The following is a 21,408-nucleotide window of genomic DNA, read 5'->3' as shown; positions in this document are numbered from 1 at the left end:
AGACTGGGGTAAGTCTGGTCACGGACGGTTTGTGTGCCCCATGGGAGGTTTGCAGACCAAGGGAAGTACTTGCCCCGGGAGAGAGGCCAAGCGGGAGAGGGTGCAGCAGATCCTATCACAGAGATCAGTAGATCTAAAGTCCATGAGGCACTCTGCAGCACCAGAATCTCCTGGGGCAGAAAAGGGCTGTAACCTGCTGGCTGAAGTACAAGGGCAGGAGAGCCAGACACCTCCCCTAGCCGAGGCTGGGGAGAGGGAATTGAACCAGAAGGTTGAGCAGGAGAAGGTGATGAAGTGGACACAGCATCATAGTCTGTAAAAAGACAAGTCTGTAGTTTTGTCCCAGCAACAGTGAATGCCCCAGGATAGGCATGGTACAGTCCTCTCCAAGAGGGTCACTTGCATGAGCGTGTGCTCCTCTGAGGAGAAACAGGCTGTTTTCCTGGGGGTGCAAGTCCTTGTCGCCTCACAGGGCATGCACTGGGCCAATTGTCCTGTCAGCCTGGTGCCTGGCTGGGAGCTCAGTGCTAGTGCAGCGGGAGATGGAAATACCAGAAATGTGTCTTGGGAGACAGAGCAAACAAGTAGGATTCTCTGGTGGAATTTATCACGGGTCTTGCAGTGAATGAGATGAGAGGGCTGGCCTGCGCCCAGGCGTGGGTTGAATGAGCAGGAGTTGCTGGGAGCGACCTGTGTAATGAAGGGGAAACAATGTGAGATCAGAGCAAGGTAAATCTTTATCCAAGAGGCTCTGAGGAGCAGCCTCTGGCATCACAGCAGGGAGGATCATTCACAGATCAGTGTAAGGGAGATGAGTGGAGAAGGGAAGAAAGGAACCACCATAGCAGCCGGATTTACAGTTCTGTCTCCGAGCTCCTGCAAACTGACAGGAAAGGAGGATCCCTCAGAGTCGCTGAGACGAGATAGGAGGAGCAAGCTATGAAGTTTTGCAGACTCAGCTGCTCTGAGCCCTTCCCTCATTATTACTGGTGAATACTGATGATATGGTAGTGCCCAGAGGCCCCGCTCGGGACTGGGGCCCTCTTGTGCTGCACAAGCACAGAGCAGATGGTCCCTGCCCTAACGCACTTGCCTTTATTGACCGCAGCAGATGAGTGGCGGGGGTGTATGGATACAGCGTACAAGCCAATGGGCTTGTGAAGAACTGGCCCTGCTCGGTTGGCTACACGGATTGCAGATTTGGCTTTTTTCCAGTAACTGGGATTGGAGGCAGGCAGCAGGAAAAGGAAAGCGGAACAGTCTGGTCTCACCTGCCTGGCCTGTTCTGTGGGCGGCATGACAGAGGTGAGCCTTACAGCTGGGCTGGAAGGAGGCTCAGGATGTAGAGGTTTGGATTTTTGTCAGGGCTTTTTCCCCAGGCATATAGGGCTGCGTGGGAGGCAGGGAGAAGCTGGCTGGTAGGCAGAGAAGGCTGGGAATGAAAGGAAAGTGAAGGCAGGGTGGCATCAGGATGGGTTCCTAGGTCAGCTACATAAGACGGAGGCAGTTCGGACGGGCTGAAAGGTGAAGACAAGACGCATGTGTCGGGGGAGGCTAAAGGGGAGCCTACAGAGAACCCAAAGAGGTGGCTGGTGTGTGGCTGAAGCGACAAACGAGGACACTCCAGCAGCAGCGACTTTCTGAAGAGACTTGCGGGGAACCAGGTTGTAGGCGTCAAGGCCAGAAAAGTGGAGGGGACAGTTACTCCCATCTCCAGCATCCTGATTTGTTCCTGTTCAATGATATCCCCATTTTCCCCATTATCCCCCTGCAGTAGTCAGGACATGAGGTGAAGAGGGCTTGAGGAATTTCTGCCTGTGTGGACAGAGGAGAGGCCAGACTTTAGAGATTTCTGGGATAAGAAATTGGCAAGATTTAGAAGTGGGCTGAGCAGGTGGGTCCAGTGAGTGGTGAGTCAAAGCTGAAACCCAGGTCACAAGCCTGAGTGGGAGGATGGTGGTGGTGTCCACAGAGAGAGAGTGGGGGAAAGGGCAGGCCTTGCCAGGCATTCACGATCTTCAGCTGGGAGCGTCACCTCATCTGGCCCAGAGTCCAGGTAGTGCATACAGAGGGTGGCTATGGAGAGCCCCGGAGTAGGCCTGGTGCCTTGCAAACATGCGACATGGACAGTGCAGGGCGTAAATTCCATGCTCCAGAAGATGGGAGGGTCCTACACCTGCAAATGCAGGAGGGAGATGAGCAAGGTGACAATGCGAGAGGCTCCTGTGGCTATTCAGTGAGGCAGCAGCACAGCTTGATGGCTCTCGAGGTCTCTCCTCCACCTCCCTGTGGTATGGTGACGCTTTGTGACCCTTCCCCCAGGGATGCCTGGTGTGTCACAGTCAGACCCCTGCTCGCTCCCCAGTATGGAATTGCCCTTGTATGGGAACTTTCTACCCAGCATGCATCTCTGGGTCATGTCCCTACGTGGGTGGCCTTGTAAACACACATGCATGTACCTGCACCCGGGTGCTTGTGCTGAGCACAAATGGACAGACTCAGCAAAGCTACAGTTACCAGAAAGCACCCGTCAAGCTCTTTGAGATCACTGAGAGCCTTGGGTAGGACAGGCTACACTTGACACGTGCACGAATGCCCGTGCTCTCCGTCCATTTCTGGGCACGATGCAATGGGTGGGATATTGTGAAACTGCCCTGTGCTCCCCAGGAACCAGAACTTGGATTCTGCCAAGGAACACAAGGAGAAACCTCTGGCAAGCGGAGTTAAGGACAATAAGGAGTTTTAAAATATATTAGGAACAGAAAGAATCCTGACCATGGTATTGGCTCATTCCCAGCTGGCAGTGGTAGGGTTATCAATGATAATACAGCAAAGGCAGACATGTTCAATAAATGTTCTGTTTTGGAGTGTGGGGGGAACAGACAGATCACATTGTGGTATCATAATACTCTTTCCATTCCACTGATCTCCGTGAAACAGCTGCTACTAAAGTCAGACATTTTTAAATATCGGCACAACATTAGTTTTCTTCTGGGACTTCCTCGGTGTCCCAAGACATATAGAAAATCAATATTAATGATCCAGCCAGCTTTTAAAACTCTTGGATTCAAGTTATCCAGGCCAGCTGATTTAAAAATGTCTTTTCTGCTTTTGTTATTGGTAATTCTACCACTACCATCTGGTCATGGACCAATACCACTGTCAGGGCTCTTTTTGTTCCTAATATACTTTAAACTCCTTATTGCCTTTAACTCTGCCAGCCACACATTTTATTTTCTTTGTGTTCCTTAGCTTCCCAGTTTCTAGCTTTGGATTTATATTCATTACTATCTATTGGCCAACTTCCTGTTTCTTCCACTTGCTATCGAATAATGTTTTTATAGCTGTCTTCACTCCCCCTCTAAACCAGTTTCTTTTACCCAATACGGTTTTCTCCCTTGGTTGTAAAAAGAAAAGGAGTACTTGTGGCACCTTAGAGACTAACCAGTTTATTTGAGCATAAGCTTTCGTGAGCTACAGCTCACTTCATCGGATGCAAGCTTATGCTCAAATAAATTGGTTAGTCTCTAAGGTGCCACAAGTACTCCTTTTCTTTTTGCGAATACAGACTAACACGGCTGCCACTCTGAAACCTCCCTTGGTTGTGGCATTTTGGGCAACTAGTATGGTGTTCTTAAACAATTTCTGATTATCATTCATATTTTTCTAATTAAATTCTTTCTCCCAGCTTATTTGGCTTGTATTGTTTTCAGCTTGTGAAATTAGTCCTCTTACATACTGTGACAGGGTCGGGCTAGATGGCTACAGGAGGGTAATAGAAGGCAGATATATTAGCCCCAGGTTAAGTAGGTCCCTTTTCCCTGGGTAAGGTAATAATAGGGAAGGTTCCAGAACAATCAGGAACCTTCTGGAGACAATTAAGACAGACAGGCTGATTAGAACACCTGCAGCCAATCAAGAAGCTGCTAGAATCAATTAAGGAAGGCTAATCAGGGCACCTGGGTTTTAAAAAGGAGCTCACTTCAGTCTGTGGTGTGCATGTGAGGAGCTGGGAGCAAGAGGCACTGGGAGCTGAGAGTGAGAACGCGGACTGTTGGAGGACTGAGGTGTACAAGCATTATCAGACATCAGGAGGAAAGTCCTATGGTGAGGATAAAGAAGGTGTTGGGAGGAGGCCATGGGGAAGTAGCCCAGGGAGTTGTAGCTGTCGCACAGCTGTTCCAGGAGGCACTCTAGACAGCTGCATTCCACAGGGCCCTGGGCTGGAATCTGGAGTAGAGGGCAGGCCCGATTCCCCCCAAATCCTCCCAACTCCTGGTCAGACACGGGAGGAGTTGACCTGGACTGTGAGTTCAGAAAAACGGCCAAGCTGAGGGCTGCCGTGAAGCTCCAAGGCGAGCAAATCCGCCAATAAGCGCAAGATCCGCCAAGGTAGAGGAGGAACTTTGTCACAACACATATAGTTGGTACTTTATCTGTCAGTCACTGGTTTGGACTCTATTCTGTTTGCACATTATAAATGTGATTGAATCATGGTTCCTGGCACCTAAGTTACCATTAATTTTTAGAGACAAGGTAGATGAGGTAATATCTTCTATTGAACCAGCTTCTGTTGATGGAAGGTATAAGCTTTCGAGCTACACAGAGGTTTTCCTCAGGTCTGGGGAAGGAAACGGAGTGTCTGACAAACATTATTTTTTAGTTCTATGATCAGTTCCTCTCAAGATGAGTGTCCATTTCTAGTGTCTAAATCAGGAAAGCCTGATTAAAGGATGAGAAAACCTGCTTTTTGATAGATTCAAGGATCTCAATCTATTTAGCTTAACAAAGAGGAGGTTAAGAGGTGACTTGATTACAGTATACAAGTACCTACGTGGGGAACAAATATTAGATAATAGACTGTTTGGGCTAGCAGAGAAAGGGATCACACTAGCCAGTGGCTGGAAGTTGAAGCCAGAAAAATTCAGACAGGAAGTAAGGCATGAATTACCCTCACCATTAAAAATTTACCATGGGTTGTGGTTGATATTCCGTCACTGAAATCAAGATTGGCTATGTTTTGTAAAAGATCTGCTCTAGGAATTTTTGCAGGGAAGGTCTATCGCCTGTGTTAGACTGGAGGCTGGACTCGATCACAGTGGTCCCTTGTGGCCTTGGAATCTGTGAATAAAATTGGAGGGGCTGGGGTCATTTGGGCCCCTAACAAGGAAAACTCTAGAGCAGAGAACAGGCTGAACTATTCATTCTCTATAGGAACCAGTGGCTGGGCATCATTAGAACGTGCAGTACAAAGCCTCTTCCTCGTGCGGTTTGTGCGGATTCGGGTAGGGCAGCATTAATTTATAAGTTATGCTAATAGTGGTTTTCGTTATGTAATGACAGGCGTGCACCGTGGTAAAGGGCACAGAAATGATGCTAACTAATAGTAACTCTAGCTGCTAAACTCTTCCCAGGGTGTTGTATTCGGAGGAGGTGAGAGTCGGCAGGTCCTGGAGGCGATGGTTACCCAGGGGTACAGGAGGTGGATTGGAATTTGAGAAGGCAAGCTCTCCAGAAGACCGTGCTGCAACTTTCTCCTTGGTGCAGCATAGGCCTGGGAGAGCCCAGGCATGGGGACGGGCATGATAAAGCGGCTAGGCTGGGGAAGTGCTGTCTCAGGACAGGAAAAGAGAGAAGCCACTTTCTTCACGAGGCTTTTACCACCTCAGCTGGGAGGCGCGGTTGCTCCCATGATGACAGCAAAATAAAACAAAGGACCCTAGGGAGGTTAATTGCAAGGGGAGGAAATAACAGCAGATTCAGCTTGAATAACACAGTGAATGTGCACAAAGCCCAAATACTGAATGGGAGGAAGAACCAGTGTGCTGGGATTGACTGGCCCAGCAGGAGAGCGGGGAGCAGAGTGACACAGCTAGTGAGCAGCCCTGTGATCACACTCCTGTAAACCTCTCCTTCCTCACATGCATACACCCGGCTAGTGATGCCATGGTGAAACTGAGGCCATGTCTACCCAGGATCACTGAGTTAAGCCATATTAACTACAGGTGTGAATTCAAAGTGCTTTAAACTGCTGTGTGGGTGCTGTCCTTCAGAGGTAAAGTGATCTTAGTTCCCTTTAGTTTCAGAAGCAAATTAAGGCAACCTTACTTGGGAATGAGTGTTCACATGGGGGCTTAATTCATTTTAAGTTGATTCCATTCAAACTAAATGGAAAGATAAACAAAAATACATCTGCAACTAGGGTCCTTTTTTATTTTTTCAGAAGGACAAACTTAAAAAATGATGAGAATTAGTTAGGGGAACTGGGTGGGCTGAAGACTTAAGGATCTGACCGTGAAGGAGGCTTAGCATTACTTTAGGTTAAAGTTGCAGAAACTGTCAGGAGCCTGGATTGTAAAGAAAGGGGAGAAATCTCCTAGAGAAGGGTTGCAGACCAAACTAGATGAGCAAGGATCTCAAACAGGTTATTAAGAGAGAGTCTTCAAGGAGTGGCGGAAGGGAGGGATCAGCAAGGAAAGCTGCCTCTTGGAGGTCAGGAAGTGTAGGGATAAAGTGAGAACTGCCAACAGCCAAGCAGAGTTGGACCCTGCAAAGGAAATTAAAACCAACAGTAAAAGATGCTTTAGCCATATGGGCCCACTGAGGAGATTAAAGATAATCTAGGCATGGCCCAACACCTAAATTGATACTTTGCTCCAGTTTTTAATGAGGGTGATAGGAAATTTGGGGTCAGTGGCAGGGTGGCTAATTGAAACAAGGATATGGAAGTAAAAATTACCACATCCTAAGTGGAAGCCACACTCAGACACCTTAATGCGACCAAATTGGGGAGCGGGGTGGGCAGTTAATCTCTGTGCAAGAATATTAGAGGAATTGGCACATACAATTGCAAGCAGAGCCCTGGCAGGATAGTACAGAGCCCTGCAGCGGGACTGGGGTCCCATAGGACCTGCTGCCATGATAGCAGGGGCAGGATTAAAAGTAGTTCTGCCCAGGGCTTTGATTGCAAGCCCAGCAGTCAGGATTTCTAATGAATCTGTGAACTCAGGCTTGTGCCCTGTGACTTGAGAACTGCACATATGGTACAAGTATTTAAGAAAGGGGGAGTGGGGAAGGGATCCGGGAAGCTACAGGCCCGTTAGGTAGATCTCAGTTGTATGCCAGGTCTTAGGACAAACTTGGCAAGAGAGTAATTAAAGGCATAGAGGTAAACGGTGACTGGGATAAAATACAGCACGGCTTTACAAAACGTAGATTTTGCCAGCAGCCAGACCAAGCTGATCTGTCTTTGGGAAGATAACTGGTTCTTTAGACAAAGGAAGTGCAGTAGGTGTAATCTACCTGGATGTCAGTACAGCATTTGATACAGTTCTACATGAGAAATTATCAGTTAAATTGGAGAAGATGGGGATTAATATGAGAACTGAAAGGTGGCTGAGGAACTGGTTAAAGGAAGACTACAATGAGTCATACTGAAAGGTGAACTGTCAGGCTGGAGGGAGGTTACTAGTGGAGTTCCTCAGGGATCGGTCTTGGGACCAGTCTTCATTAAGGTTTTCGTTATTGATCTTGGCACAAAATTTTGCAGATGCACAAAGTTGGGAGGTGTTTCCAATATGGAGAATATCTGACTATGGCAGGGCGCAGCTGGGGAGCCTCAATTAGCTCCTGCCACCCGAGCCCCAGTCAGGGGGAATGGACTGGGGCTGGGTAAATCGCCGAGGTTTGCCTAATCACTGACTGCATCTGCCAGCCTCAGTAGGCAGGAGCTATAAGGGTGGGAGGAAGGGAGTGAAATGGGCGGGGGAGAGACCAGGAGGGGAGGGAGGCTCAGGGAGAGATAGGAGCCTGCTACCCTGTTGTTGACCAGGCCTGTGTTAGGTCAAGCCACTGTAAATTGCCTGTATGTAGTAGGAAACTGGTGATGGGAAATGGACAAATAAAGATCACAGATGTTGCACCAGCTTGGAGTGTCCCTGAGTCAGTGAGGAGAGGGTCAAGGGGCTGGATATGCAGGGACATGCCGTGCACCCCATTACACATACAAGAAGATTTGGATGACCCTGAAAACAGGAGTAATAGAAGTGGGATGAAATTTAATGGTGCAAAGTGCAAGGTCATGCATAGAGGGACTAAGAACGAGAGTTTTTTGCTCTAAGCTGGGGATTTACCAGTTCGAAGTAATGGTGGAAAAAGACCTGGTGTATTGGTCGATCACAGGAGGACTGAGCTGCAATGCAGTATGGCCATGAAAAAGGCTAATTCCTCACCCAGTGCATCCCAGGATTACATTTCCAGCAGAGAGAGAGAGAGAAAAAAAGAGAGAAATTATTACTATTGTACAAGGCACGGCATCTGGAATACTGTCTGCAGTTCTAGTGTCCCATGTTTAAGAGAGAGGAATTCAAACTGGAACTCGTACAGAGAAGGGCTCCGAGGATGATAAGAGGAATGGAGAACCTGCCTTATGAGATGAGACTTAGGGGGCTTGGCTTGTGTAGCCTGACCAAAGGAAGGCTAAGAGGAGATATGATTGCTCTCTGTAAATACACCAGGGAGGCTGTGACGTTCCCCTCTGGTGTTATCTGGACAGGTGATCTGCTAGGTCACCCCAATCCTTGACTCTGGGAGCCAGCCTTACCCTGCTCTGCTGTGAGATCCCCCATTCCTGGGCTGTTCACGCACGGCCTCTGGCATGTAAGCTGCTTCCAGCTACTTGCAGCCGAATGACACGAGCCAATATCTCCGGTCCCAGACAAAACCCTAGGAACCTCCACCTTGCAGTGTCCAGTTATGTCTGTTGGACGCCGCAAGCTTATATGAGTTTGTCAATTTAACAAAGAAATTGATATGCACCAGGCTTGTTCTCCCAAGGGGAGCCTCCAACACACTTCAAGCCAAACACGCTGCTTCGGGTAGTATAAACAACCAGATTTATTAACTTAAAGAGAGATTTTAACTGATTATAAATCAAAGCATCACAAGTCAGAGTGATTACCAAAATAAAATATAAGCAGGCAGTCTAAACTCTCAACCCTATTAGACTGGGCAGCAACTAGATTAAGCAGTTTTTCTCACCCCACTGGATATTGCAGTCCTTAATATACAGGTTTGTTCCTTAAACCTGGACCAATCTCCTATAGTGGAGTCTTCATAGACTCATAGAATATCAGGGTTGGAAGGGACCTCAGGAGGTCATCTAGTCCAACCCCCTGCTCAAAGCAGGACCAATCCCCAGCTAAATCATCCCAGCCAGGGCTTTGTCAAGCATGACCTTGAAAAGCTAAGGAAGGAGATTCCACCACCTTTGTAGGTAACCAATTCCAGTGCTTCACCACCCTCCTAGTGAAAAAGTTTTTCCTAACATCCAACCTAAACCTCCCCCACTGCAACTTGAGACCATTACTCCTTGTTCTGTCATCTGGTACCACTGAGAACAGTCTAGCTCCATCCTCTTTGGAACCCCCTTTCAGGTAGTTGAAAGCAGCTATCAAATCCCCCCTCATTCTTCTCTTCTGCAGACTAAACAATCTCAGTTCCCTCAGCCGCTCCTCATAACTCATGTGTTCCAGTCCCCTAATCATTTTTGTTACCCTCCACTGGTTTCTTTCCAATTTTTCCACATCCTTCTTGTAGTGTGGGGCCCAAAACTGGACACAGTACTCCAGATGAGACCTCACCAATGTTGAATAGACAGAGAATGATCACGTCCCTCAATCTGCCCCTACTTATACAGGCCAAAGTGTCGTTGGCCTTCTTAACAACAAAAGCACACTGTTGACTCATATCCAGCTTCTCGTCCACTGTAACCCCCAGGTCCTTTTCTGCTGAACTGCTGCCAAGCCATTCAGTCCCTGGTCTGTAGCGGTGCATGGGATTCTTCCGTCCTAAGTGCAGGACTCTGCACTTGTCCTTGTTGAACCTCACCAGATTTCCTTTGGCCCAATCCTCTCATTTATCTAGGTCCCTCTGTATCCTATCCCTACCCTCCATCGTACCTACCTCTCCTCCCAGTTTAGTGTCATCTGCAGACTTGCTGAGGGTGCAGTCCATGCCATCCTCCAGAGCATTAATGAAGATATTGAACAAAACCAGCCCCAGGACCGACCCTTGGGGCACTCCGCTTGATATTGGCTTCCAACTAGACATGGAGCCATTGATCACTACCCGTTGAGCCCAACGATCTACCCAGCTTTCTATCCACCTTATAGTCCATCCAGCCCATACTTCTTTAACTTGCTGGCAAGAATACTGTGAGAGACCATGTCAAAAGCTTTGCTAAAGTCAAGGAATAACATGTCCACTGCTTTCCCCTCATCCACAGAGCCAGTTATCTTGTCATAGAAGGCAATTAGATTAGTCACTCATGACTTGCCCTTGGTGAATCCATGCTGACTGTTCCTGATCACTTTCCTCTCCTCTCAGTGCTTCAGAATTGATTCCCTGAGGGGCTGCTCCATGATTTTTTCCAGGGACCGAGGTGAGGCTGACTGGCCTGTAGTTCCCCGGATCCTCCTCCTTCCCTTTTTTTAAAAATGGGCACTACATTAGCCTTTTTCCAGTCATCTGGGACCTCCCCCAACTGTCAGGAGCTTTCAAAGATAATGGCCAATGGCTCTGCAATCACATCTGTCAACTCCTTTAGCACTCTCCTTTAGCATCCGGCCCCATGGACTTGTGCTCATCCAGCTTTTCTAAATAAATTCTACTGCTCTCCTTTCTTCCCTGTGTCAGGATCCTGAACTCAACCATCTCATGGTCACTGCCTCCCAGGATCCCATCCACTTTTGCTTCCCCTACTAATTCTTCCCAGTTTGTGAGCAGCAGGTCAAGAAGAGCTCTGCCCCTAGTTGGTTGCTCCAGCACTTGCACCAGGAAATTGTCCCCTACACTTTCCAAAAACTTCTTAGTTTGTCTGTGCACCACTGTATTGCTCTCCCAGAAGATATTGGGGTGATTTGAAGTCCCCCATGAGAAGGGCCTGCGATCTAGTAACTTCCGTTAGTTGCCGGAAGAAAGCCTCGTCCACCTCTTCCGCCTGGTCTGGTGGTCTATAGCAGACTCCCACCATGACATCACCCTTGTTGCTCACGCTTCTAAACTTAATCCAGAGACACTCAGGTTTTTCTGCAGTTTCATACTGGAGCTCTGAACAGTCATACTGCTCCCTTACATACAATGCAACTCCCCCACCTTTTCTGCCCTGCCTGTCCTTCCTGAACAGCTTATATCCATCCATGACAGTACTCCAGTCATGTGAGTTATCTCACCAAGTCTCTGTTATTCCAATCACATCCTAATTCCTTGACTATGCCGGGACTTCCAGTTCTCCCTGCTTGTTTCCCAGGCTTCTTGCATTTGCGTATAGGCACTTAAAATAACTCACTGATCGTCCTGCTTTCTCAGTATGAGGCAGGAGTCCTCCCCTCTTGCGCTCTCCTGCTCATACTTCCTCCCAGTATCCCACATCCGCACTTACCTCAGAGCTTTGGTCTCCTTCCCCCGGTGAACCTAGTTTAAAGCCTCCTCACTAGATTAGCCAGCCTGCTTGCGAAGATGCTCTTCCCTGTCTTCATTAGGTGGAGCCCGTCTCTGCCTAGCACTCCTCCTTCTTGGAACACCATCCCATGGTCAAAGAATCCAAAGCCTTCTCTCCAACATCATCTGCATAGCCATTTGTTGACTTCCACGATTCAACGGTCTCTACCTGGGCCTTTTCTTTCTACAGGGAGGATGGACGAGAACACCACTTGTGCCTCAAGCTCCTTTATCCTTCTTCCCAGAGCCACGTAGTCTGCAGTGATCCGCTCAAGGTTGTTTGCAGCATAGGTCTTGGTCACTTGCAGCATAGGTGGGGGCAGGAGAACGGCCCAGTATGTGTCCACTCTGTCTGTTTTATACTCTCAGTCCATGTGCTTGGAAAACACAAGTCCAGGCATGTCTGGGGGCCATTGCTGAGTCTCCAGGCAAAGTTGAGCAATTCCCCTGGTGTAGCCTCATGCAGGTGAGTCATGGAATTGTAGCTCCCTTGCTGGACAATGGCTGTTGATGGGCTGTTTCACACCCAGCCTGGGCGTTGGTGACTTTCCTTGCTGTTGCTTCTGGGGAGCGAATATCTGGCTGATTCCCCAACTTCCAGCATGTTTTAGTGACCACCATACAACACAATTTTCATAACTTCATACACATCAACGATACACATCTATGGACAGAGAAATTACTTTCAGCAGATCATAACCTTTTCCCGATCCCTTACAAGGCCTGCTTTATATGTAAGATCATGATTTTATGAAAATGAGGAATATGGGGGCTACAGTACGCTCCCCCAAGGTATAGAATGTCACAGAGGGAGAGGTGCCATTTTAAGTTATGGGGTGATGATGTCACAAGACGAAATGGGTATAAACTGGCCATTGACAAGTTTAGGGTTGAAATTAGACCAAGGTTTCTAACCACCAGAGGAGTGAAATTCTGGAGCAGCCTCCCAAGGGGAGCAGTGGGGGCAAAAAGCCGAACTGGCTTCAAGACTTGAGCTTGTTAGGTTTATGAAGGGGATGGAATGAAAAGTTGGCTGCAATGGCATGTGCTCCATCTGTGACTCTGATTAGCAAATATCTCCAATAGCCAGAGATGGGACACTAGATGGAGAGGGCTCAGAGGTTACTACAGAGAATTCTTTCCCAGGTGTCTAGCTGGTGGGTCTTGCCCACATGCTGAGGGGCCTCACTACCATATTTTGGGTCAGGAAGGAACTTTCTTCCAGGTCAGACTGGCAGAGACCTCCCCTTTACCAGTCTGCAGCACGAGGCATGGGTCACTTGCTGGTTTGAATTAGAGTACGTGGGAGGTTCTCTGTAACCTAAATTCTTGATTTAGTCCTAAGTGGAACACAGGATCTGGTCCTAGAGGTGCATATAGCTGGACCGCTTGCTAATAGTGACCATAATATAATACATTTTAGCATCCGTGTGATGGGGAAAACACCACAGCAGCCCGCCATGATATCATTTAATTTCAGAAAGGGGAACTACACCAAAATGAGGAAGTTAGTTAAACAGAAATTAAAAGGTACAGCGACAAAAGTGAAATCCCTGCAAGCTGCATGGAAACTTTTTAGACAACATAATAGAGGCTTAATTTAAATATATACCCCAAATTAAAAAACATAGAGAACCAAAAAAGTGCCACTGTGGCTAAACAACAAAGTAAAAGAAGCAGTGAGAGGCAAAAAGGCATCCTTTGAAAAGTGGAAGTTAAATCCTACTGAGGAAAATGGAAAGGAGCATAAACTCTGGCAAGTGAAGTGTAAAAATATAATTAGGAAGGCCGAAAAGGAATTTGAAGAACATCTAGCCAACGACTCAAAGTAATAGCACATTTTTTTTTACGTACATTAGAAGCAGGAAGCCTGCTAAACAACCAGTGGGACACCGGATGATTGAGATGCTAACGGAGCACTCAAGGGTGATAAGGCCATTGTGGAGAAACTAAATGAATTCTTTGCATCAGTCTTCTCAGCTGAGGATGAGGGAGATTCCCAAACCTGAGCCATTCTTTTTAAGTGACAAATCTGAGGAACTGTCCCAGATTGAGGTGTCATTAGAAGAGGTTTTGGAACAAATTGGTAAACTAAACAGTAATAAGTCACCAGGACCAGATGATGATACTCACCCAAGAGATCTGAAGGAACTCAAATCTGAAATTGCAGAACTACTAACTGTGGTCTGTAACCTATCATTTAAACCAGCTTCTGTACCAGCTGACTGGAGGATAGCTAATGTGACACCAATTTTTAAAAAGGGCTCCAGAGGTGATCCTGATAATTGCAGGCCAGTTAGCCTGACTTCAGTACCGGGTGCACTAGTTGAAACTCTAGTAAAGAACAAAATTGTCAGACACATAGGTGAACGTAATTTGTTGAAGAGTCAACATGGTTTTTTTAAAGGGAAGTCATGCCTCACCAATCTACTGGAATTCTTTGAGTGTGGCAAAAAGCATGTGGACAAGGGAGATCCAGTTAATATAGTGGCTGGTTTCAGAGTGGTAGCTGTGTTAGTCTGTATCAGCAAAAATAACGAGGAGTCCTTGTGGCACCTTAGAGACTAACAAATTTATTAGGGCATAAGCTTTCATGGGCTATAACCCACTGCATCAGATGCATGGAGTGAAAAATACAGTAGGCCGGTATAAATATACAGCACATAAAAGATGGGAGTTGCCGTACCTCGTTGGGGGTCAGTGCTAACGAGGCCAATTCATTCAGGATGCATGTGGCCCATTCCCAACAGTTGACAAGAAGGGCTGAATATCAACAGAGGGAAAATTACTTTTTGTAGTGACCTAGCCACTCCCAGTCTTTATTCAGGCCTAATTTGATGGTGTCAAGTTTGCAAATTAATTCCAGTTCTGCAGTTTCTCGTTGAAGTCTGTTTTTTGAAGTTTTTTTTGTTGAAGAATGGCCACTTTTAAGTCTCTTATTGAATGTCCAGGGAGATTGAAGTGCTCTCCGACTGGTTTTTGAACATTGCAGTTCTTGGTGTGTGATTTGTGTCCATTTATTCTTTTGCATAGAGACTGTCCGGTTTGGCCAATGTACATGGCAGAGGGGCATTGCTGGCACATGATGGCATATATCACATTGGTAGATGTGCAGGTGAACGAGCCCCTGATGGTGTGGCTGATGTGGTTAGGTCCTATGATGATGTCCCTTGAATAGATATGCAGACAGAGCTGGCAACGGGCTTTGTTAAAGGGACAATCCCTCACTCTCACAGACCTTGGGAGACAGGCCTGTCCTTGCTTACAGACAGCCCCCCAACCTGAAGCAAATACTCATCAGCAACTACACACCACACAACTGAAACACTAACCCAGGAACCAATCTTTGCAACAATCCCATTGCTATCTCTCTCTGCATATCCAGTGCCCAAATAAATTGGTTAGTCTCTAAGGTGCCACAAGGACTCCACGTTCTTTTAGTTAATATAGTGTATTTAGATTTTCAGAAAGCCTTTGTCAACGTCCCTCACCAAAGGCTCTTTAAGCAAAGTAAGCTGTCATGGGATAAGAGGGAAGGTCCTCTCATGGGTTGGTAACTGGTTAAAAGATAGGAAACAAAGGGTAGGAATAAATGATCAGTTTTCAGAATGGAAAGAGGTAAATAGTGGTGTCCCCCAGGGGTCTGTACTGGACCCAGTGCTATTCAACGTATTCATAAATTATCTGGAAAAAGGGCAAAAAGCGAGGTGGCAACATTTGCAAATGATACAAAACTACTTAAGCTAGTTAAGTCCAAAGCAGACTGCACAGAGCTACAAAGGGATCTCACAAAACTGGGTGACTGGGCAACAAAATGGCAGATGAAATTCAATGTTTATAAATACAAGGTAATACACATTTGAAAACATAATCTTAACTATACATATAAAATTATGGGGTCTAAATTAGCTCAAGAAAGAGATCTTGGAGTCATTGTGGATAGTTCTCAGAAAGATCCACTCAATGTGCAGCGGCAGTCAAAAAAGCGAACAGAAATTTGGGAATCATTAAGACAGGGATCGATAATAAGACAGAAAATATCATCTTGGCTCTATAGAAATCCATGGAATGCCCACATCTTGAATACTGCATACACATGTGGTCGCCCCATCTCAAAAAAGATATATTGGAATTGGAAAATGTTCAGAGAAGGGGCAACAAAAATGATTAGGGGTCTGGAACGGCTGCCGTATAAGGAGAGATTAATAAGACTGGGACTGTTCAGCATGGAAAAGAGACGAATAAGGGGGGATATGATAGGGGTCTATAAAATCATGACTGGTGTGGAGAAAGTAAATAAGGAAGTGTTATTTACTCCTTCTCATAACACAAGAACTAGGGGACACCCCATGAAATTAATAGGCTTTAATAGCAGGTTTAAAACCAAGAAAGGAAGCATTTTTTCACACAACGCACAGTCAACCTGTGTGGAACTCTTTGCCAGAGGATGTTGTGAAGGCCAAGACTATAACAGGGTTCAAAAAAGAACTAGATAAATTCATGGAGGACAGGCCCATCAATGGCCATTAGCCAGGATGGGCAGGGATGGTGTTCCTAGCCTCTGTTTGCCAGAAGCTGGGAATGGGCAACAGAGGATGGATCACCTGATGATTCCCTGTTCTGTTCATTCCCTCTGGGGCACCTGGTGTTGGCCACTATCGGAAGACCAGATACTGGGCTAGATGGACCTTTGGTCTGACCCAGAATTGCCGTTCTTATGTTCTTATGTAACCTGAAGTCTTTAAATCAAGATTTGAGGGCTTCAGTGTCTCAGCCAGAGGTGAGGGGTCTATTACAGGAGTGGGTGGGTGAGTTTCTGTGGCATTCAATGTGCAGCAGGTCAGACTAGATCATGATGGTTCCTTCTGGCCTTAAAGTCTGAGTCTAAGTACTGCACTTTAAATTCATACCATTAGCTAACTTGGTTTAACTTTGCATGTCAATAAGCCCTCAGACTGTCAGGTCTTGGGAGAGTTTGTTCTGTAAATGCCCAGCCCACCCGAGGGTGCTGTAATAAAAAATAGGGCATTTAGAAAGACGATTGCAGTTTTGTGCGGCATATGCAGAGTTCTTGCATCATGGAGCAAGGAGGTGATAGTCCCTGTCTAGGGTTATGTTGACACAGCAAAAAGAGTTGTGTGTTAAATCAGGTTATTTAACCCACTTTAGCTAACTCAGGTTAAAATAGAGAAGACATGGCAGCTTGGCTTTTAACGTGCACCAGCTGCTCGAATTCAACCACTGGCTCCCCACCAGGCTTTAACTTGAGCTGCAAACCCTCATTAAAGCCACATTGACATGTCTTTGCTACTATTTTAACCTGAGGTAGCTAACCTAGGTTAACTAATCGGACTTAAGAACACACCTTTTTTGCAGTGTAGATACCCTGTGTGGCTCAGAAGATGCCACGCGGAAATACATCAGTATTATCTATTCCTTAATATCTCATTGGCTCCACCTGCCAGTGATCAGACTCGGATCTGTCCACCGTGCCCCACGAGTCTGTTTCTCCATTCTTCACCTGGGGCAATATCAGGCAACTCTTTCTCATTCCTGGGGGTGGTGCAGGGTCTGTTCATTTACTCCTCCGGCTCAGCCTGCAGTTAAGGGTTGGCCTCACCAAGGCAACGTGGGCTTGCTAACTAGTCCTACAGCTCCATTTGCTGGGGCCTGGATGGTGAAGGTGATGGATCGTCTGAGTGCCTGGGGTTTGGGTGAGAGGGAGCTGGTTTGGGCTTCATTTGGGTGAGACTGGGGTGGTGATTCTAGGACCTCCCTCTTTTTGCCTGCCCTTTGTTACTCAGATTAGCCCTCTGGGTCCTGTTGAGTGCCCTGAGAGCAGCAGTGCCTGAGAGCAGTTCATACCAGCTGTGCTTGCTGTAAAGTTGCTGCTCACCCCTGTTGCATTTGGGGCTTCCCCACAGTGATCCAGGTGTTTCACCTTAAGGCTGGGCATGGCCTTTGTGGTGCTGTGCCCGCAGAGCACTCTGCAGCTGGTGCAGAATGCTTCGCAAAGCCTCTGACTGGGAGCATGACACTGCTCTGCGATCTGCACTGGCTCCAAAGTCACTTTTAGAGGTCATGAAAGGTGATGGATTCAACCTATAAACCTTTCATGATTTTGGCCTTTGCTGCTGCAGTAATGCACGGGAATCAGTGAGGTGTCAGCCGACCAGTGCCCTGGTTTAGTTAGGAAAAGGCTGCTGGCAAGATGCCAGCGAAGGACCCTTGGTTCTGGAATTCACTTCTGCCCTTGGCCTAGTCTTCCAGAACTGTTTCAAGGCTCCTCTCTTTTCCTGGGCTGTTGGAGTGGGTGACTTGGGAAGGGAAGGTTATTAGTTAGCCCTCACGGGTTGGGAGGATTTTGCCATTGATGTTGAAGTGTCCTGATAGTAGATAAGACATCTAAGCTGTACCTTAACTCAGGTTAAAAGAGCAGCGAGGACAAGGCCACTCGGGTCTGAACTCCGGTTAGCAGCTTGAGTTCAGCCCCAGGCTCCTCACTGCTCTTCTAACCTGAGTTAGCTAGCCTAAGTTCACATCATCGCCTCTTTCTGCAGGGAAGATGCACTCAGCATTTTCTAGTTCTGGGAGCACCAGACTCCTGGGATCTAATTCCAGCTCTGATACTGACTTGCTGTTTGATTTTCCCAAAGCCACTGTCCCCTCCATGCCTCGGTTTCCCTGTTTGTAAAGTACTGGCAGTACTTCCCTGCCTTGCAGGAGACATCTGAAGTTGCAAAGTCAACACAGTCATGATGTTGAGACCTTGTTTCCAAAAAGAAAAGGAGAACTTGTGGCACCTTAGAGACTAACCAATTTATTTGAGCGTGAGCTTTCGTGAGCTACAGCAAAAAGTCTCTGACGTCTGGAACACACTGGCTTCCCTTCCAGTGCTTCCTGTGAACGGGGTGGATGCTCCTGGCTCTCTCTCCAAGCGTTTCGCTGCATGCACCCCAGGTCTCTCACTTTCTAACTGAGACGGCTGGAAGGACAAAAGACAGCCCTTTCCGAGGGCTCTTAGGTGGCTCCTTCTTTCCCAGGTTGTGCACGTCCACAGACCGTGCACTTGGACATGGTAATTCTGTACCCTGCAGTGCCCCTCTCCCTGTTCTGATCTCTGCCCATTTCTCTTTCCATAGTGCTCAGTATTGGTGAGGGTGGCTTCTGGGAAGGAACCGTGAAAGGACGGACCGGTTGGTTCCCGGCAGAATGCGTTGAGGAAGTGCAGATGCGACAGTATGATCCACGGCAAGGTAAGCTTCCCTGCTCGGGTAGGGCAACTGTCTCAGATGCTGGGCTGAGTGCTTCCTCTGCAAGGCAGCCACGTCCAGCCCCCATCAATTCAGACTGGTTGATGTCCACTTACACAAAACTCTCAGGCTGCCCATCTTCTGCCCTGGGTGCCCAGCCCAGAAACTGAAACCCACAAAATAGCAGAAGTTACAGTCGAGTCAGTTTGTCACTGATTCTCTTGCTGCTCCCAGTCCAGAGTTCCTACTTGCAGCGTCGTGACCTATGTGCTTGCCGCCCTGTGGGAGCATTATTTAGTCATACAGGGCAACGGCTTCAAATCCTACCACTGATTTTTGGGTGCCAAATTTGAGATGGTTCAGATGTCCCCAAAGGAGTGGCCGTAGCGCTTTCAGCAGTGGCTGTTGGTGTGATACGGCCTGGGGCTCCTGTCCCCTTAATCAGGTCTCAGCTTATGCTTGTGCAGGAAGCCAACTCCCATGTGCAGGAAGCCATGTGCATCTCGTGCTTTCCTCACACCGTTTGAACACAAGATGCACTGAAGGCAAAGCGGCTGAGTGACATGGAGCTGGTTTGCTTCCCCTGCCAAGTGCCTTCTACAGTGCCATGTGCAGACACTGGTGTAGTGAGCAGTTGCTCACCTCAGGAAGCTCTGGCCTCCTGGAACAGCACCTAGCATGGCACGAGTGGCTAGCAAGGGGCCAGTCCATCTGGTGCTTTCCATACATCTGAAAAAAGACACAAGTTACATCTGATCCTCCAAAGAGGCTCCATGTGTGGGGAGGGCCTTCTGGGAAGGAGATGTGGTCATGGCAGAACCCTTCCAACAGCTGTGTAAAACAGGCAGCTTGCTGACTCTGTGCAGAGGGCCGTGGCAGGCGCTGGCATGGAGTCCTCGAGTGCCCATGGACTGCACTGTTGATGAACATCCTGCAAGGCTCGTATGGCGCACCAGCTCTACTAGAGTTCAGACTGAGAAGGCCTTTCTGTTCAAAGGGTCACTCTTCTAATTGTGCTAAAATGCACACACTTACTGAGATTGCCTTGGAATGTGGTATGCCTCATGGGGGCATGGGTTAGGGGGAGTGATCCAAATTTGGGGTCACTTGAGCGAGGGGTTCCTGAGGTGCAGCTCCCCGCACCGGTTCTGGAGGTTGACAGATTTTACCAGTGTTTTTTGCACACACCAGGGGCTCAAACTGTGGCTCTGATTTTCCCCCGTTCAATCTCAGTTGCCTGACTTTGGTCCCAGCTAGTGCAAGATTCCCACAGCCTCTTGGGGGAAACAAAGTAGAAACATTATTAAAGGAAGAGTTTAGCTCTCTGTGTTAGCACATGCTAAACACTCCCACACCAGACTGCAACGCATGCGTGAAGAAAGACTAGCCAAGAGTTTCAGGCCAGCCAGCTTTCACGTGACCTGAGTGGCTTAGGAGCATGCTGTGGCTGGACTTAAGCTACTGTTGGGCACTGCAAGTTCAAACCCAGCCTTGGCAGAAAATGTAACGTGGACCTGTTGCTATACGCTGCCTCTAGCAAATGATGGGGGGTGTAGTCTGAGTAGAGCGGAAATCCAGGAGGTGCTGAAACTATTCTAATGACATGAACTTTTGCGGGGAGGGGAATAAATGGGGTTGCGTGGGCAGAGGGACACTGGAGGAGTGATATGGGGCTGGGTTGCAGGGTGCATGGGGGGGAATCATGTCAGGCCCACATTCTCCCCTAATGTGTGTGTGTGTGTGTGATGAGGACTGGGAGGCCTGCCCCATGGGACCTCTGTTCCTGTTGCCATGTGTTACTGGGACCCTTCCCTGCCCCCTCTTGTCAGCTGAGGATTCCTGCCCATCGAGGCTGTCTAAGCCCCTCTCCCTGCCCCAGGAGGGTGAAGGCTGACACTCTGAGGGGTTGGAGCCCCTCTCCATGGGAGCCCTGCTTCTTTGTGTGGGAGGTTCACTGAGCACACTGAGATGGAGCTGAGAATGGGCATGCTTGGGGCATTGCACCAGCTAGCAAGTGCCCTCACTGGGGTGGGGGCGTGAGATGAATGGAGCAGTTTGCGTGCCTCAGAACCATTGTTTCAGGCTGTCTTCATCTCCAGGGGCTGTCCTGGCTCAGTAGGAGTAGGCCACTTCGCTCTGAGTCTCGTATACTGCAGCTGTAAGTGTGTGGCTCGTTCCCGCCATCCTTCCCCTGTTCTTCCTCAAATGTCCCATCTTAGGACTGTCCCGTGCCGCACACCTGAGCAGAGCAAAGCGGTTGCTGATTCATTTCGTGCAGTAGCTTACGGGAGTGCCAGCTCCACTTGAGTTCAGGTTGAGAAACTCTGAATGTTCAAAGGTCGACTTTTGGAAGTGCGGTAAAATCTATATGCCTACTCCCCTTGCCTTGGCGTTTGCTGTGCCTCATGGCAGTGCGGGTAGGGTTAGTGAGCCAAATCTGGGTTCGTTTGAGCCAAGGATTCCTGACATGCATGTTTCCAAAAACACCGTTTCACAAAACCCACAGATTCTGCCTGGCTGTGTGTGTGTTTTGTGTTTTGCACAGGTGGGGCTCAAACCAAGGCTCTGAGCATCCCCCAGTTGCTTGATATTTATCCCAATTAGTGCATGGCACCCACAGACCCACTGGGGAAGTGTCAAAGGATGACACTCTCTC

General features: G+C 47.9%; 1 protein-coding gene across 1 annotated transcript in view; it reads left to right on the top strand.

Moving 5' to 3' along the window:
• The window catches only part of SHANK3 (SH3 and multiple ankyrin repeat domains 3), a 658,681-nt gene that overhangs the window by 431,465 nt on the left and 205,808 nt on the right, over window positions 1–21,408 (top strand). Inside the window, exon 12 of the mRNA XM_074942807.1 lies at window positions 18,642–18,755. Within this exon, the coding sequence (XP_074798908.1) occupies window positions 18,642–18,755 (114 nt within the window). The remainder of the gene's footprint in view (window positions 1–18,641; window positions 18,756–21,408) is intronic.

The sequence above is a fragment of the Natator depressus genome, chromosome 1, assembly GCF_965152275.1.
Source record: "Natator depressus isolate rNatDep1 chromosome 1, rNatDep2.hap1, whole genome shotgun sequence".
NCBI classification, from domain to species: domain Eukaryota; kingdom Metazoa; phylum Chordata; order Testudines; family Cheloniidae; genus Natator; species Natator depressus.
The sequence above is the reverse complement of the archived record's forward strand: the minus strand, read 5'-3'. Positions and strand labels throughout refer to the sequence as shown.